This window comes from Melopsittacus undulatus, chromosome 10 (genome assembly GCF_012275295.1).
Source record: "Melopsittacus undulatus isolate bMelUnd1 chromosome 10, bMelUnd1.mat.Z, whole genome shotgun sequence".
NCBI classification, from domain to species: Eukaryota; Metazoa; Chordata; class Aves; order Psittaciformes; family Psittaculidae; genus Melopsittacus; species Melopsittacus undulatus.
In genome coordinates, this window is record NC_047536.1 from 5811202 (window position 1) to 5828899 (window position 17698).

At 55.5% G+C, this 17698-nt stretch overlaps 1 protein-coding gene across 3 annotated transcripts in view; it reads left to right on the forward strand.

Annotated features, from left to right (window-relative positions):
* Positions 1-17418, forward strand: part of CXXC5 (CXXC finger protein 5) — a 31505-nt gene extending 14087 nt beyond the window's left edge. Inside the window, exons 1-3 of one of the 3 annotated variants that reach the window (XM_005144962.3) lie at positions 6359-6595; positions 11039-12078; positions 16342-17418. In XM_005144962.3, the coding sequence (XP_005145019.1) occupies positions 11293-12078; positions 16342-16386 (831 nt within the window). In that variant the 5' untranslated portion in view covers positions 6359-6595; positions 11039-11292 and the 3' untranslated portion in view covers positions 16387-17418. Of the gene's footprint in view, positions 1-6358; positions 6596-11038; positions 12079-16341 lie in introns of those variants that run through there. The other 2 variants (XM_034067149.1, XM_034067150.1) reach the window with 2 other exon arrangements.
* The last annotated feature ends 280 nt before the right edge of the window (positions 17419-17698 follow it).

Consider the following 17698-nt stretch of genomic DNA (forward strand, 5'->3'; position numbering starts at 1 on the left):
ATCCCACCTTGTTCATCAGCTCATGGGGAAATGAGGAAGGGCAGAAGCATTGATGTCTAATGCTAGTTTCAGTTGTAGACCCTCAGAGCCTGGAGCCAAGAAGGTGCAGATGATGCTTACACCCTGTGATCAAGGCCCCTCATCTGAGGGTCCCCCCATCCTGACTCATGCTGTGGCTGCTGGTGGTGGTGGTGTTCCCTTCCTCTTTCTCAGGGCCCCAGCTCTGCTTTCCAACTGTCTTGTGGTTGATCCTCTGAGGTCTGCCAGCGCATCTCACTCGTGCTTTCTTGGTAAGGGACAGTGCTGGTAGTTAAATTCCTGTAGAATCAGAGCAGTCTGGATTAAAAGAGACCTTCAGAGATCATCCAGACCAAACCCCTGCCATGGGGGGCATGGCCTGATCCAAGCTGGCCTTGAGCACTGCCAGGGATGAGGTAGCCACAGTTCTCTGGGCACCCTGTGCCAGTGCCTCAGCACCCTCATTGTAAAACAGTTCTTCCTGATGTCCAACCTAACCCTGCCCTCTGTCAGTTTGAAACCATTGCTCCTTGTCCTGTCACAACAAGCCTTGGTGAAGTCTCCATCTTTCTTATTTGCCACCTTCATCTGTGGAAAGGCCACAGTGAGGTCTCATGGCTGTGTGCAAGACACCCAGTGAGAACCTACACATCCCCAGGGCAGGACTTCTTGTCCCAGCAGTTCTCTGGGAGCCATTTTCCTAATGACTCTTCCCATCAGGTTGCCCAGGACTGCTGTTCTTTCATGCTCTGCTGGCATGCTACAGGGGAGGAGGACACCCTTCCTCTTGGGCTGATTCTTGAAGAAGCACCAAGAACCAAGAGAGCTGCAAGACATCTCCTCTGAAGGAGAGCTTGGCTTGGGTAGGTGCATTGCCTGTGGTCCTGTGGAGTCAGACAAGGTTGCCTGCCTGAGAGCACAGTGTGCAGTCAGTGCAGATCCTGATTGAAAGCAGAACTTCAACTTCACGACGTCAGTTGGTCTCCATCAGAGCTGATGTTGTGGCTGTCAGGATGGAGCACCCCTGAGGTGCCTAGCACTGGGGTCACTGATTCCCAAGACCCTCCCTGTGGCTCAGCTCTCATGGAGCACAAGACAGAAGGAGGAGCTGGTTGCTCCTCCGCCTTCAGAAGGAGGAGCATCATCTCCTTCCTCTTTACCCTGGGATGCTCCAGCTCGCCCATCACACTGGGTGCTGTACCAACATGGTTTCCTTGACTACTGTTGCCCTTGACTATGTGGACAGCTGGGAGATCTGGGTCTACTGCTGTGATGTTACAAAAAGCCAAATAGGAAGAGAAGGGCAGTGGTGGGGTTGCAGGAGACCCAAGAACCGCTAAAACTGGTGTCTTGAGATGTTCCCCAGGGTGACCCGAAATGATGGAGCATCTCAGGTCCTGGATGAAGGTGTTAGCAGCAAGCATTCCTGTCCTTGGGTACCTGCTGCAGCCTCTCCTCCACCCAGCAGCATCCTCTTGCTCAGCATCTTTTGGCCTGTTGGATCCTGCTCAGCTCCTTTGTGCTACATTGAGTTATCCTGGGCTCTCCAGTTCCATCCTCACTGCCTCCAGTGGGATCCAGCTTGGTGCTGGGGTCACCCATGAGCTCCTGATCGGTCCAGAGAGCAGGAAGCTCCAGGGGTGCACAGCAGTGAGCTTAGGCAAGTACTTGTGTCTGAGCCAGAGTGCGCTGGGGTTTGCTCTGTGTTAGTCTGGATTTGCAAGGAAAAAAAGCCATTGCTCTTTCCCAGTTCCTGCATTTCCTGCAAGCAGCCCAGCTCCTCGCTTATCTGCAGACAGCCTCAGGGGTATTCCCTGGGAGTTTGGGAGTTTAATCAGGCATTGCTGGGGCATGTGAACTCTGCGTGGAGTCGCCGTTCCCATGGAGGGGAGCGCCTCTTGCAGATATTTGGCTTGGCGTGCCTGGGCTGGGGGCTGGGCTGGCTGGGAACACAGCTCCTTTTCCTGGGGATGCCACTGGGAATGGCCAGGGGCAGGATGCTGGCAGTGCCTGCGGGCAGAGTGGCTTCCCATGGGCACCCCCAGCAGGGCTGGCTCTGCTCGGACACTTCCATCCCCTCCAGCCCTGCCTTTGCCATCTCCCTCCTCTTGCTCCAAACCCATGAGTTTTCCTTGTAGCATCCTAGGTGGGATCTGCTGGTCCCCACCAGCCACCCTGACCCAGCTCCAGGATGGCTCCAGCCCTCTCCTGACTTCTGCTCATTGAATTTCGGGTGATTCTGAATGCAGCAGAGGAGCAGGCCCCGGGTGGTGATGCCCGATGCCAGGCTCCGCTTCGCCGATGCGATCGAGGGCGTTTGTTGCTGGCTCTTTAGCAGGCAGCATTTCTTTTTTTGGGGGCTGGATGTATTCCTGGCAAGTAAAATGACGGATGCTCTGTTTCGTTTCCAGTGGCAGCATTTCAGATTCCTTGCTCCAGGGCAGGAGCCGAGCGAACTCCGATTCCGGAGCAGCTCTGGTACCTTGGCAGCTTAAAGGCCACAGGGTTTGCTTGAATGACAAGCCATGGGGAAGGCTGGGAGAGGTGGTTTTGTGTGCTGTGCCCTCCATCTCCTGAAGGAGCCAAAGCCTTGGTGAGTGGGGAGGCAGCTTCTTGTCTTGGTGCTTTGTAGGCTGACATGGAGAAGGATGACAAGACCTGGCTTGATGCTCCCTTGGTTCCACTGGGTACATGGGCAGAAGTGCAAATTCCTGGGGCATGGCTGTGTGTCTTCTTAGGAGCTCTTGGGTGTCTCATTCCCTGGCTCTGCTGATACCTCCCATTGCACACAGCTTGGAGGGATGGGTCCCAGGAGCTGCCTGAGTTGCATCCTGCAGTGCTGGCAAGCCCCAGCCATTGGGAAGGGTGCCTGGGATGCACAGTGCTGGGGGTGAAGTGTGAAGGACGGGGTCAGGGCAGGTTGGAGCCTGGCTTTCATGAGCTTCCCCTGTCTTTTCTGGCCCATGGTGGTGGACCTAAGGCACGTGTGGGTCTGCAGGCAGGGATTGGGATGGTGCTGGCCGTGGGCAGGATTTGCCCATCCCTGTTGGAGCTCCTCTTTTGCTGCTGGAGGTGAGCCCAACTGCTGCCTGCACAGGAAGGTGCTGGCAGCTGGGCAGCAGGATCTGCCCCTCAAAACCTCTCAAGCCCCTCTGGTCCAATTGGGCTTACTGGGAGCGATTCCCGCAGGCACCAGGGGAAGCTGTGCTTGCTGTGGCGAGTGTGGCTGTGCTCAGCAAGGCTGTGGAGCTGGGAGGAGACACCCGGACTCCCCAAGGGCTGTGGGGTGCCCCACTGCCCCTTCCCAAAACGGAGCTGGTCCTCCCCCTGCCAAGCAGCCTTCCTCCCCTTTCTCTTCTTTCTCCTTCCCTCCTGCTGACAAGGCCAAACAAAATGCGGGGCTGACCAAAAATAACATGCCGGCGGATGCAGACAATGGATAAACCCCAGAGAGGGTGAGGGTGACACGAATCCTCCCAGAGGAAGATGGGATTACTTGCCGTCCTCTCGGACATCTGTCAATTGTGGCTGTTCATGGGCCCTGGCGGCTTCCCAGTGTTCAAAGTGATTCCTTAAAGCAGTTGCCTTCAGGAATGGGTGTTTGTGAGGGGCTGGGGGGACGGATTGCATCCCTCAATCCACCAGCACAGAAGCAGCAGGGACCCAGCCCTCTGGGGTGTTTCTGGTATGAGTAGCAGAGATGCTTCTTGCATGCCAATGTCTTCTTCAGCCCACAGAGTGAGCCGGTTGCTTGCCTTTGCTTGCACAGCTCCTCCCTGATGTCCTGTGGTCCATGGGATAGAGGCACTGAGGTGGTAGCCACCTTTGAAGTAGGGGGTCTCATCACTAAGGACCAGGCAGTCCCCACCACCCATTAATGACCATACTCATGCACTGAGCTGGATCCGGTACCTGCTGCTGGTGCACCATCACAGCTGGTGATGGTGACCATGATGTACCAGCCCTTCCCACCGCTGGCTTTCCTGGGAGCAGCTCCTCAGTTTGTGCTCTGCCTGGTGGGATGTGGAGGGATAAGGATTGGAGAGGGCGGGGAACACAACGAGACCTCTCCAGGATGGGGTTGCTCTTGCATGGGGCACTGACGTATCTGAGCATCACTGGAAGTGGCACTAATGGATTTGGGCACCATTGGAGGTGGCACTAGTGGATCTAGGACACATTGGAGGTGGCACTGATGGATTTGGGGCTCTTCGCCATCAAATACTCCCATGTGGTTGTGCCTACAACTTCTTTTCTTCTTGTAATGAACTTCCTGGAGCTCAGTGCCTGCTGATTCGTCTTTCCTTGCACTTGTTACCAGTCAGACCCTGAGTAATTTGCGCTATAATCACCCCATCTGTTAACAGGAGTGATTCACACATCTCAGCTTGGCCTCCATGGGCTGTGTGTGGGTCTCCTGGGGGTGAAGCATTGCCTGGGCCCCCCACAGCCCCTCATGGTGTCTCCTGGAGCTCCTGCTGGGATACCCATTTTTGCTGTCATCTGCTGTGCCTGCCTCTTGTCCACCAGGCCCTGACACCCTTGGATGGTTGAACATGGTCTCCTGCACATCACCACCTTGAAATCCCCTTGGAGGGGACACTGGGCACTAACTGGACCAAAGAGCTGGGTCCCTGCAGGAGGGTCTGGGTGTGTTCTGCTGGGCAGGGAGCGATGCTGCATCTCCAAGGGGGTGGCGTGAGGTGAGGCGATGCCAAGCTGGGGGAGAGCCGTGCCACTGTGCGGGAGTGTCAGATGCTGCTTGGCTGCGAGCTGGGCTCGGGCGAGCACAGATCTGTTCAATCCCATTTGGAATGGGGGGGGAGAAGCACGACGGGGGGGCCTTTCCCAAGGCTCAATCTGGTAGGTTTTAGTTACAGTCGTGTTAGGATTTGGGCAGTGAATTGGTGCAGCTCTGGCATGGGGGGGATGGTTGAGCGCTGCGGAGGTGATGCTGCCAAGCTTCCCTCATCCCACTGGATTGGGGAAGGGGATGCGGTGCAGGTGGGAGCAGCGCGGCCATCACCCGGCTCTCTGGGCAGCAGCTGGGTGAGGGAGGAGGGGAGGAGGTGCCTGGTGTTGTCCGCAGGGCACCCGCAGCCCTGCAACGCTCGGGTGGACGCTTCAAATCGCGTTATCTCCATAGCCGCCCGGCTCTGGCCGCTCCGAGTGGCAGCCGAGATAAGTGGATTTCCAGGGAGCGCCTGGTCGTCTGACATTTAAGACTCCTTAATCCATAACCACCACCCTGCGGAGGCAGGACGCAGCCCATGTTTTCCAGCCGGGAAGCATGGGGTGGTCCTGGGCACAGTGGGGTGCATGCAGGATGCTGCAGGGTGAGGTCCAAGGATGTGCCTAGAGGTGATGGTGTCCATGGGGATATCCTTGTCCTCTCTGCAGTGGAAGTCCAGGGCATGTTGGTGATAGGCTCTGCCTTGATGGGTGCATTTACCTGAGCTGGGTGTCTGGTGGTGGGTTGGGAAGGATGCAGCAGCCATGGGGTACGTGGGGAAAGGCACAACTAACAGGGATAAAACGTGCCTTTGCTGGAGCCCTGGTGTAGGGATCTGACCTGGACACCTGTAGGATGGCAGCATGGCCTCACCGCATCCCTGAGGATGTGCCTGGCAGGACACGTCTCTGGCCCAAGCTGGCCAGGCTGTGCGTGCATTCAGAGCTGCTCTGGGGAGGCACCACCAGAGCAGAGTGGCTGCCTGCAAGGATGAGACGGGTGAAAGCCACTCTGCACCATGATGAGCCGCCATCTGCTTCCAGGGCTAACTCCAGATGCTGGATTTAATCTTCCATAGCCTTTTTAATTCAGGAGTTGGCTTCTTAACGTCCCTCAGTGCCACCTCGGTAGCAGAGATGAGTGGAGTGGCTGCCACAACTGGCCCTTCCAAGGATGTTGGGAGCATGGGAGATGAACTGTCTCCATGTGAGTTGCCCATCTGGTGACCCATCACAGACCTGTCATAGCTCTGGCTCTTTAACTTGCAAACACCCAGGATGAGGCCTCAGCATTTACAACACTGCCCAAGGCTCCCCCAGGCCTGGGCGTCCCCTCTTGATGTCTGGAGAAGATGCAGTGGGTGATGGTAACTTCCATGGCCCACCCGGAGCTGATCTTCTGGCTGGACCAGTTTTGGGGAGGATGAATCTGAAGAGCAGAGCCTGGGGCTTTCAGGGCTGACAGAGGTGATGTCTTGCAAGCAATGTCCTTGTCTTTGCCTCAGGGTACCTGTGCCTGGTTATCTCTCAGAATGGGCGGCCATGGGAGATGGAGGCTTGATTTCGCTCTTGGTTCACCTTGTTTCCCCACACTGGGGGAAGCAGCAGTGCAGAGGTGAGGGTGCCATTGGTGTCTGCCCTGCCAGCAGTCCCCATGGCTGCCTCTCTCCTGGCTGAGTCCCTGGCAGCTCAAAAGACTTCCTTGTGCTTTGTTGTGTGGTTGGAGAGAGCCCTTTGGTCTGGTGCCTGCTGCCTGGCTGGTGGAGGAGGCTGTGGTGAGACATCTTCCATTTGACCCGTGTCACTGTGGAGGGAGCAGCAGGTTTGACTGTGCTGTGGAAATCAGGTACCTGGGAGCTGAAGTGGGTGTTGTGGTGCTGTGGCTGGAGCCGCTTTGAACCTTGTTCTGGTGCTACTTGTTCTCCCAAGCCTCTGAGCTGGGTTTCATCTGGACCTTCTGACCCATGATGATGCTGCAGGGTGGTGGTCCTGTTCTACCTGCTGGCTTTTCTCATCCCAAGGTGTGCTTGGACACCAGGATGCTCAAAGGTGTCTTGGAACATTGCATGCATCTCTCCCATCACCCATGGCCCTGCAGTCCTGGCCATCCTGAACTTCTCTCTGTGGTGGTTGAGGTCCATGGTCATGAGGAGCACGGGGCCCATCTCTGGCCCCTCTTGTACCTCCATCCACAACCTCCCTCACCCTACACCCACCCTGGGTTGCCTCGGAGAGGGGCAAGTGCGGGTGGTGAGGGCCCTCCTTAGGGCTGCCTGTGTCTGTCTGTCCGTGTGTCCATCAGCAGGGCTGTGCTGGGAGGGGGGGGCCGCGTGGCGAGGGGGAGGAAGTGGGGACAAAAACCCGGCAGAGGGGACAATGACCGCCTTTCTGGAGGCTGAAAAGGCGCCGGGGTCCCTTCCGTCCTCATCCTCTGTCTGCTGCGGGCGGACAAAGCCACGTCCCCCGCGCCCACCCAGCGCCCAGGGATTAGGAGAAAGCCGAATCTGTGTGCTCTGCCTTTGTCTGCGGAGCCCGGGAGCAGGTCGGCGTCGGCTCTGCCGGTTCCTTCTCCACGGCTGAGCGCCGGCGGCTCTTCCACGAGGAGCCTGGTTTACTTGAAATGAAAGGAAAGCAGAAGTTCTTTCTCGGAGGCGAGACTTTCTGCATCAGCGGGAGCCGGTGGCTTTCCAGCCATGCAGTGAAATAACACAGGCAAGCGGGCTGGGAACTGCAGCTTGGTGTTTGTTGCATGAGAAGCAAAGCTCCTGTCCTGCTCCCCTCTAACAGGGAATGGTGTCCGCAGTCAGTGGACTCTCGGTCCATCGTTCCGGGTGCTGGACCACCAGAGATCCTTTTGCAGCCTATATTATTTTGAAGTTGTTAGGACTATTCCAGTGTGGTCCTATAGGATGTGTGCGGGATGTGGGCAGCCCTGGGGTAGATGGAGCAGGGATGTGAAGTGCTGCTTGGCTAAGCTCCAGGGGAAGCCTACAAGGGGAGGAAAACCCCCTTTATCCACTCAGACCATGGGAAAGGGCTGCTGCCAAGCACTCTGGGGTGTCAGGGGGCAGCTTTTTGGGGTTTCCTATGGAAATTGGTCTTGGTGGGAGCAGGGAGCATGGAGCAGGATACCCAAGTGATGGTGTTGTCAGGGTGTTGTAGCTCACCGGTCGGTTGAGCCCACTGGAGAACCTGTACCTGGCAGAGAGATTGGGTGGGGGGGGGGAGATCAAGGTCCTGTGAAGAGTGGGGGAGCTGGGAACCCCTGGGTGTGCACTGGGGCCTCCCGACCTTGGTGGTGTCCCCTTGAACCCTGGCATCCCTCCAGGCTGCTTAAGCTGCCCGGTGCAAAGACCCGGGTGAGGGAGCCCATCACGTGCCCCTTAATGCTGCGGCCGGGACTAAGCACCTTCTGACAGGGACCCAGATGACGCTGCCCGGCGCCTTCCCCAGGGGATGGGGGCCGGAAAAGGGGTAGAAATGGGACAGGGCAGGGGGGGCCCTCACAGTCTTTGCTTGGGTCAATCATAAAGAAGGGATTAAGATCATTAATTCCTCCCCCCCGCTGCAATTAGCAACCTGGCTGGGCAGAGGCTGGCAAGGAGCTGCTGAGATGTCTGCAGAGCTGCGTTGGGGGCACCATACAGCAAGCAAGTCCTGGATCCTTGAAGGGGACATAGCATGGGGACAGACCCATCCCGCTTGAGCAGGATAATGGCCCCGTGGGCATGGAGGGCAGTGCTGAGTGGTTGCTGATGGTGGGAGCAGCTGCTGATGGTGGGATTGTATGACAGCACTGCTCGATACTGCTTGTCAGCATCCCCCTGTCCCACTGGGGATGGGAGGGGACATGGCATTATCCCCCTTGTGCCTGTGGGTGCTGGGGAGCTGCATGGGGTAGGCAGCAGCAGTGGGTGCTCAGGGGGGGCATGCTCCATGATCTGTTGCCATCAGCCCTGGTTGGAGGAGGCTGTGAGTGGTGAGGCTCAGAGCTGGGGCACCAGTTGATGTGTCTGGGTGGGAGCAGCAGGGAAGGGCTGGCCGATATCCCAGAGCAGAGGAGGATGGGAACTGATGGAGATGACCACCACAGTGTGCCTCCAGCCAGTGTTCTCCCCACTTCTCTCTCCACGTTGGCACCCAGACCCTGCTGTCCTGTGGCCACCACCTGGACTCGTTCCCAGAGCAACGTGCGCTCCTGGAGACTCCCAGCTAAGGCCACAGCAGCACCACAGGTTGGTGGTTACAACGGCCTGGTGAACCCCAGCCTGACCCGGTGCTGGGCCACACCATGGGGCGGAAGAGGTGCCGGGACACAGGAAAAGCAGGCACAAGATAACAGTGACGAGCGGCTTTATCTCACATCCTCCCTTCCGGTGCTTTTCCTGCCGTGCTCCCCACTCTGGCCCCAGCACCCGTTGCTCTCAATGTTAAGGTGTGACTCGTTCAGGGATGGGTCCCCCACCTCCCTGTCCGCACCCATTGAAGGTGCACCCCAGCCTCACCAGCACCCAGAACCCCCCATGGGGTGTGATGCTCAGGGAAGGGCAGCCTGTCCCTCCTGCCATGTGGCCTGGTGAGCTCCAGGCTGGAACCCAAGCTCTGTATCGATTGACACTGCATCTTAAATCCTGCAGCAGCTGAAGCAAGCGGTTTTGAGTGTGAGGACGGGGGGGTTTCTCTGCAGGCGAGCTGGCTCTGGCACCAGGCTGAGACGGGCTGTGTTCTTCTGCCAGCACTGGGGCTGTTGACATGGGGACCTTACCCCATTGGCGTTCTGACAGGATGCTCCCAAGCCATGTCTGTGTGAAACTGTGAGGACTACTCTGCTGTAGTGGGGTTACTGGGGATGTGGCTTGGCTGTGACTGAGGGGATATGAAGGGTGACAGGTGAGCAGCATGCAGGGGCTGTGGGGATGCCCCTCACTCTGCAGCATCACCCCTGGGGCAGGAGCAAGAGCGCTGGCCACACATGGTCCCATCACTGCAGAGGAGGCTGCCGGGATAGCCTGGATGGAGGGATGGGGTAGGAAAGGGGCCTCCTCCCGGAGCTGCCCTCCCCCAGCTGCTGCCGGGGTGGGGACGAGGGTTCCTGCTCCACTAAGCCCTGCAGCTTTTCTCCTGTAAAGCCTGATTACTGTGTCGGTGCCTGTGCGTGCGTGCAGGCTGCTCGGGAGGGGAGGAGGACGGCAGGAATTTCACAACAACAAGTGTTTGCAGCCACACTGGGCCCAGCTGCCCCGGAGCCGCCCCAGGGATGGCACCAAGGTGGGGTCTCACCATCACCACTGAGGCCCTGTGTCCACCAGAGCAGCCTGTGGTTGGGCCAGCAGGCAAAGGCACGCTGGTGCATGGCAGGAGGTCAGCACTGGGGTTTGGAGTTGGATGCTGCGGCTCCCTATGGGGTTTGGAGTTGGATGCTGCGGCTCCCTATGGGGTTTGGAGGTGGACACCATGGCTGCCCATAGGGTTTGGAGCTGAACACTACAAGGGCTTGGAGGTGGATGCTGCAGCTCCCCATGCCACTTGGAGGTGGACACTGCTGCTTTTGGTGGGGCTTGGAATTGGATGCTGTGGCTCCCTGTGGGGTTTGAAGGTGGATGCTGCAGCTCCTCGTGGGGCTTGGAAGTGGATGCTGCAGCCTCCTATGGGGTTTGGAGGGGGACACTGCAACTCCCCATGGCACTTGGAGGTGGATGGTGCAGCTCCCCATGTGTCTTCCTTCCTCTGCCTGCTGCTGGTGTGTAGTGCTGGCCTGGGGACAAGTGTCCAGGAGAAGGAGGAGGCAGAGAAGGAGGGTGAGGGGTGCAGCCTGGCCTGAGCTGGGTGATGTGGGAGCTGCGATGCAGCCCTGCAACCTGCTGCATCCATGGCATCTGGTATGTGGGGACACTGGTGGCTGCAGGCAGGGAACCAGTTGCCCCTTGCATGAGCTCTAGCTGGCGGCTCGGGGGCATGCCCCATCCGGTGTGGGGCCCACTGGAGGAGCAGGAGACCAGCCCCGTGACTTCCCTGGGGCTGCGGTCCCTGCGGGAGGAAAACTGGGGACAGAGAGCCTTTAAGCACCAGCGTGCCATTGCTACCAGGCCAGGACTTCCCCTGTGACCCCCCACTTCTGTCTGCATGGCGACCCTTTCACAGCACAGCCCAACGGATCTCCACCGAGGTCCGTTCCCTGGAGTTCCTTTGTTCCCAGCGCTGAGACTTCCATGGCAGGGGGAGGAAGAGCTGCTTTGAAAAGCCTGTTGGCTCTCGCCAGCACTAACTCTCTTTTCTTTTCTCCTTCCAGAGCCGCGTGTTGTGCTCCAGAGCCACAGAGTATGTCTTTGCTCTGAGGTCGGACTGAAGCCCTCGGCAGCGGCGCCGGAGGAGACGCCCCATTGATGAGCGTTCCCATCTGAGCTTTCCCCGGTGGCCGGCGGGCTGGTGCTACCACCAAGGCTTTGGGGATCTTTGGCTTTGGGGTGGGTTTTGGGGTTTGGTTTCATTTGGGGGTTGTTTTGTTCGGGGGGGGTTTGGTTTTGCTGTTGTGCTCCGGGCACCATGTCAAATTCGGGCTCCCATCAAGACACTGGGAACAAGGCAGAGACGGAAAAAAACACCCAAGATGACTCTCAACCCCCCATCAGCTCTGAGAGGAGGAACAAAAGTGGGATAATAAGTGAACCTTTGAACAAAAGTCTTAAGAAGTCCCGTCCACTCTCCCACTATTCCACCTTTGGTAGCAGCAGCTCGATAAGCGAACATTCAGAGAAGGGCAACCCCTTAGCTAATGGCAACGAAGCGACTGTGGATAAAAGTCATTCTACCTCAAAGCACAAAAGCATCTCTAGTATGCTGAGCAAACTCGACCGGGTGTCGGAGCTCTCCGCAGAAGGACAGACCGCCCTACAACAGTTTGCTCAGTCGACAGAAATGCTCAAAAGAGTGGTACAGGAGCATCTTCCTCTCGCAAGCGACCACGGGACTGGGATCTCTGACATGGAGGCAGTCTCAGCTGCAGAGACAATGAACGGCCCCTCCGATTTTCCTTACCTGGGGGCTTTTCCCATCAACCCAGGCCTTTTCATCATGACCCCTGCCGGCGTGTTTCTGGCAGAGAGCGCGCTCCATATGGCTGGCTTGGCAGAGTATCCCATGCAGAATGAGTTGGCATCTGCCATCAATTCGGGGAAAAAGAAACGGAAAAGATGCGGCATGTGCCCGCCCTGCCGAAGACGGATAAACTGCGAGCAGTGCAGCAGTTGTAGGAATCGCAAAACTGGCCACCAGATTTGCAAATTCCGAAAGTGTGAAGAACTCAAAAAGAAGCCTTCTGCAGCACTGGAGGTAACCGGCCCCTCTCAGGCACCCTAACCCCTCCTCGGGCTGCGCTCCTGGGTTTGGATCTGGCCCTAGATAATAAAGCGCCTGGTACTTCTTACTTTTTTATTTCCCCCCCTCTTTTCCATTACCAGTTCTGCCCCCACCGTGAGATGTGTGCTCTGCCCAGTGCCCCCGGCCCTGCCCTCTCTCATGTACTGGGGTTGGTTGGCTTGGAGGAGGGCTGGGATGTGCTGCATTTCACTCTCCCTGTTGCAGGCATGGGCAGGAAGTGGCTTTTTGGGGGTAATGGGTGATGGTGGAGCCCATGGTGGTGGTGCAGCCCCTGAGCTCACTGTTGGCTCTGAGCAGCAGCATGGCAGTCCCTGGGTTTGGGTGGTAGAAACTGGACAGCATCTCCTGTGCTGTGGCCATGTTGTGTCTCCGGCATCCTTCTCTGAGGCAGTCAGGATGAGTCCATAAGGCACCATATGGATTTCCCACTGGTAGCTGAGCTGTGGTTTTGCTTTTGCATCCGACTGAGCTGGGAGCATCCATGCTAAGCACAGGAGTGCTGGGATCCCTGGTGTGAGGCTTTGAGGTGGCACCTGGGCTGTCACTGCCCACCATGGTCTACACATGGTTGCTGCCCTTGGTCTCAGAGGGTAGCCATTGGGTTGGGCTGCCAGCTGCTGTTGGGTTTGAGGTGCCACATTCCCAGATCTACCACAGAGGTGCCATATTCATGTGGGAGCACAGGGAAAGTCCAGTGACTTGGGTTAAAGCCCAGCTGGGGCTCTGACAGGGGTGATGGCTGGCATGTGGGTACACTGCTGTAGCAAAGCCAGCCTCTTTCTGCACTCTTATGGGTGTTCTGGGTCAGTACTTGTCTGCAGGATCCCCCACATGTTGTGCTGAAGCTGGGTTTGGTTTTTCCAGGAGCTGATCCCACTGTGTCCTTCTGGCAAAAGCCAAGAAGTCACCCAGACTGATTGCACACCCTGGCATGAGGGCACTGCCCATTCTCTGCTTGCCCCAGAGAGACAGCGCACTATTTGCTTGCCACGTTCTACGTTTTTCAATTAGCATCAGCTCTGAATGAATAGTGAAGGGGGGAAGAAATCCTTGTGTGGGTGGTGGGGATGAGGAGAGGGGGACTGTGTCTTTCAAAAACCGCTGTATTGCTAAATTATATTCTTGTTCTAATTTGCTGAGTCAGTGGTCTGGAAAAAGGGAGAAAGGCAAAAAAAAGAGTTCATCTCTTCCAAAGATCCCTAAAGCGGGTCAATAGACTCAGAGCTGCAGCGCCTGGAGGAGTCTCTCCCTGTTCCTGGTGCTGAGCCCTGTCTGGGGATGATAAATAGCACTGGGAGCCCATGGAATGGTCACCCCCATTATGGGTTTCCTCATCCCTCAGCTGGCTGAGCCCCTGAAACAGAGCTCTTGATGGGACAGAGTTGGGTGCCACCAAAGATGGGTCCTGGGCATGATCATGGATGTACTGAGGATGAAAAGAGATATTGTGGGGATGGACGCCTGGGCAGATGTGGGTTGCTCCAGGGCATCACTATCCCCATTTCAGAGCATATCCTCCCTTCTCTTAGGGTATCCACTTGTACCATGTATTGATCTTGGGGGGACTGAACAAAATACACAGTGCGTGTATGTGGCTGGGACAGGGATGCTTAGACCCCAGCTGATGTCCTAAGGTCACCTGGGTCAATGAGTGTGTTGTTAAACCCCTTCTTATGTCAGCCAGCCTTGTAATGACTTTTGTTGGGCCAACTGCTGGCACCTGCCTTGTGGTGGGGACCTGTGTGGAGGTAGCAGTGGCCAAGACATTGTGCTGCTTCCAGCTTGGCAGCTCCAAGGTGCCATCACACCATAGTGCTTGATACTGGGACAGGAGGGACCATTCAGTGGCTCTTTATATGGGGCTGAAAACTTCCTAGGGCTTTCCTAGGAATCGTGTGATTTCCTAGGAATTCCTAGGATCCTGCTTTTCTAGCATCATCCATGTCTGGGGGAGCAGTGTCATCACCAAGGAGAAGAGCCACCAGCGGTGGCTCCAGCCTGCCAGCCCAGTGTGTCCAGAGGAGCATCTTTGGGGAGCTCAGACAGGGGCTGAGCTGTGATTAAACATTGATCTAAAACCAAGCAGTAAAAACCACATAGAATCAAACCTTTATGGCAGTGTAAAACAAATGGGCTAAATCCCTCTGCCACCATTAGGCTTTATCAGCACATCTACAGAGCCCGAATAACCGGTCCCTGCTGGTGCCCCGATGTGATGCAGGCTGCCTGAGGCTCTGAGACTGGTGAGGCAGGTTGGATGCTCCGAGCAGGCAGCAGCACGTCCCTGCACCGACCAGGCTCCTCCAGCCCTGGCCAGGTCACCATGAGCTTGTGTTTAGAGCTGTAGGTCACACAAAGGCCATGAATAGTCAGGATTTGACTCAAGAGAGCTGTCCTCCATCTGGAGAAGCGTTGGTAAAGTGCTTTGGTGTCCCAGCTGGTGCTGGTGTGAGGATCACTGCCACCCTCACTTCAGTCTCGCAGACTTTTCACCAAGGCCTTGTGGCAGGACAAGGGGCAATGGTTTTAAATTGGAAGAGGGCAGGGTTAGGTTGGAGATAAGGAAGAAATGTACACTGAGGGTGGTGAGATATTGAATAGGTCGTATGGAAAAGCTGTGGCTGCCCCATCATTGGAAGGGTTCAAGGTCAGGTTGGATGGGGCTTTGAAGAACCTGGTCTAATGAAAGATGTCCTGCATATGTGAGGGGAATTGGACTGGATGGGCTGTGAAGGTCCTTTCAGCCTTCTGTGATTCCCTCTTGGAAGCTCCAACCAATTCTGTGATTCTATGATCATGGGGATGAGGGGTGATCTATTTTGAGCATCCACATTAGAGCTGGTTGTCCATCTTCCTTTATCAATGAATGGGCAGAGGTGTTGAAGATGACCTGTATCAGACATTTCCAGACCCTTGTTTCTCTCTCTTTGGATGATGTACCTGAGGAGGTCACCCCTGCTGGCGAATCCACCATGCTCTGCCCTGTTTCTGCACCCAGTGCCGTGGGTGAGATCCAGCATGGCTGGCTGTGTGCCCTGCCACAGCCTGTGCATCACTGGCCAGAGGCACTTGTGTCTTTCCCAGGTGCCTGATTACATATTGCAGAGGTTTTTGGGGAAATGGTGTTGCCCCAGCTCAGTTTGCCCAGAGAACCAAGCATGGGCCAGAAGCAGGATCATGATCCATCCTACTGGGCACCACCAGCTCTGGCCCATTCTCACCCTTTGCCATCTTCCTCTTGCACAAACCCCATGTGGGGGTCATGATGCCCATGGAAGTGAGCACATTGGGGTCTCTTCTGCAGGGGTTGGGGGAGGCACTACCCTGGTTTCCTCATTGAGGCTTGGTGGGTATCTTGATCCAAGAGAAAGACCTGATGAGAGACAGCTGGCTTGTTTCCCATTGGTGTCCATTGCTTGTCTGGAGATGCAGGAGCTGAAGGGCCCCCTGAGGCACATCCTCTATGAGATAGTGTAGCCCTATCTGCTGGCTAGCATTGTGTGGTCTTGCCTGGGGGCTATTGGCATTGAGAGCCATTGTGGTCCTTGCATACTCCACCCGTGGTCTCATGAATGATGCAGTTTTCCCGCCCCATCCAGCTGGGAAACATCCCAGGTTCTCCTTCCAGAAGACCATAGAGCCACTGGGACCCTTGTCCCAAACACCTTTCCTGGAGGTGTGTTCAAAGAGGTTCATCTGTTGTTGGTCACTTTGTTGTGTGTGGGATTGAGCCTGGTGAGACTCATCCCTCTTCCCCATGAGATGCTGATGGGTCCTGTTGTTGGTCAGGGCTGCTCTGTTGGGGACGAGATTGTTCACTGTGGCAGCAGGATGACGTCCCTTGTGTCCCTGCTTCTGGGTCTCGTGTCTATAAGCCTGACCAGCTCACCCCCTGCCTCAGTTTCCCCCCAGATGCCCTCCTATACCCATATATTGGCTAGGCTCCTGTCTGCTGGGTGTCCCTCCATCCATGAAGGAAATCGGGGGGCTGTGCCGGGCCATGCCACGTCATTGTGGCCTGGGAGCACTGGGATGTGTGGCCATATCTGTGGGATGCCAAGCCCAGGCTGAGTCCATCTCAAACCCAATGGCTGGGCTGCCGGGATGGGGATGGAGGGGTGGAGGGAGGTGAGGCCACACGGCTGTGCCGGACCCGACCTAACACCTTGTCCCTTCTTCTTCTATCCCCCCCTCCCTGTTTCTCTTCCTTTCCAGAAGGTGATGCTTCCTACAGGAGCCGCGTTCAGATGGTTCCAGTAGGAACGGGAATCCCAAAGCTCTGTCATCCAAGTGCAATGTCACTGCTTGCTTGTGTTGTCTCAGGCAAGGGATTTTTGGCTGAAATGAATGGATGCACCTGTGTCTCTTTAGAACCAAAAATATTTTCTCGCAAATCTCATTCCTGTTTTTATAATTTTATTTTCCTTTTTTTTTCCTTTTTTTCTCTTTTTTCTCTTTTTTTGGCGTTTGTTTTAACATCTCCAAGTCCGAGTCCGACATTTAACTGCTTTTCAAATAAAAAATAAAGAAAAGGAAAAAAAAATATACAACCACAATGGATCTGTAAAGTACCAAGACTTAATAGACAGAGTATGGACAATCAGTTTCTTTCTGTGTTTTTGGTGTTGATGTTGTTTATGTGTGAAAGATGCAGTACTTGTGTAGGGAATGTAAATTTACAGTAACCTTTGAAAACCTAGTTACTAATAAGCACTACTGTAATTTAGCACAGTTGTTTAATTGCACCCTCATTTATACTTTTTCTTTGATTCTTTCCCATCATACAATAGAGTGGGTAGTTTCTAGAATGCCTCAACTTCATGTTTATAAATGAGAATATGTTTAAAGCGATGTAGTATCCCCTTTTCCTAGCCATTCACCAATGGAAGTTTAACCCGGTCTCAAAGGTGGAAGGAAACAATTGCTACACAACTGGGGGTGGTCGAGACAGGAAAAAACAAAAAGGATTTTAAAAAAAGGCAAAAAGAAAGGCAAAAAAAAGGTCATTGTTAGTTTATTGCTCTAGGGTGAGGAACACTGCGGCCAGAACCCTCCTAATGCAATGGTTTGCTCCTAGAGGTAATTTCTGTCAACTTACTGAAGTTCAAAATCAAACTCCAATCCCGATCGCAGGACCTGTGCTGAAGCAGTTACGACAAGTGACATTTCTCTTCTGTTCCCATCCCCGTCTCTCCAGCTCTCTCTCCATCATCCAATTGAAATGCTGTTTGTAATGTTTTAGCGATCCAGGCTGGTTTTGTGAATAAAATGAATGCATGTTTTGTGTCATGATTTCCAGCTCTGTTATTTCTCTCCCACCCCTCTCTCCAGCCATCCAGGTCCCCCCAGTGACGGTTGGTTCCTCCCTGGCTTTGCCTGCCTGTGTGCCCTGGTGGGATGGTGATGGTCTGATGAGCCGAGCTGGAGTCACCCCACTGCTAAATCCACACGGTTAATCCCAGCAGTGGATGGGCTAAGCTAGTCCCAGCTCATCCCAGGGATATTTCCTGGTTTGACCTCCCTGGAGTTGTACTGGGTAGCGCAAGGCCATGGTTTTGGTAACACAATATCA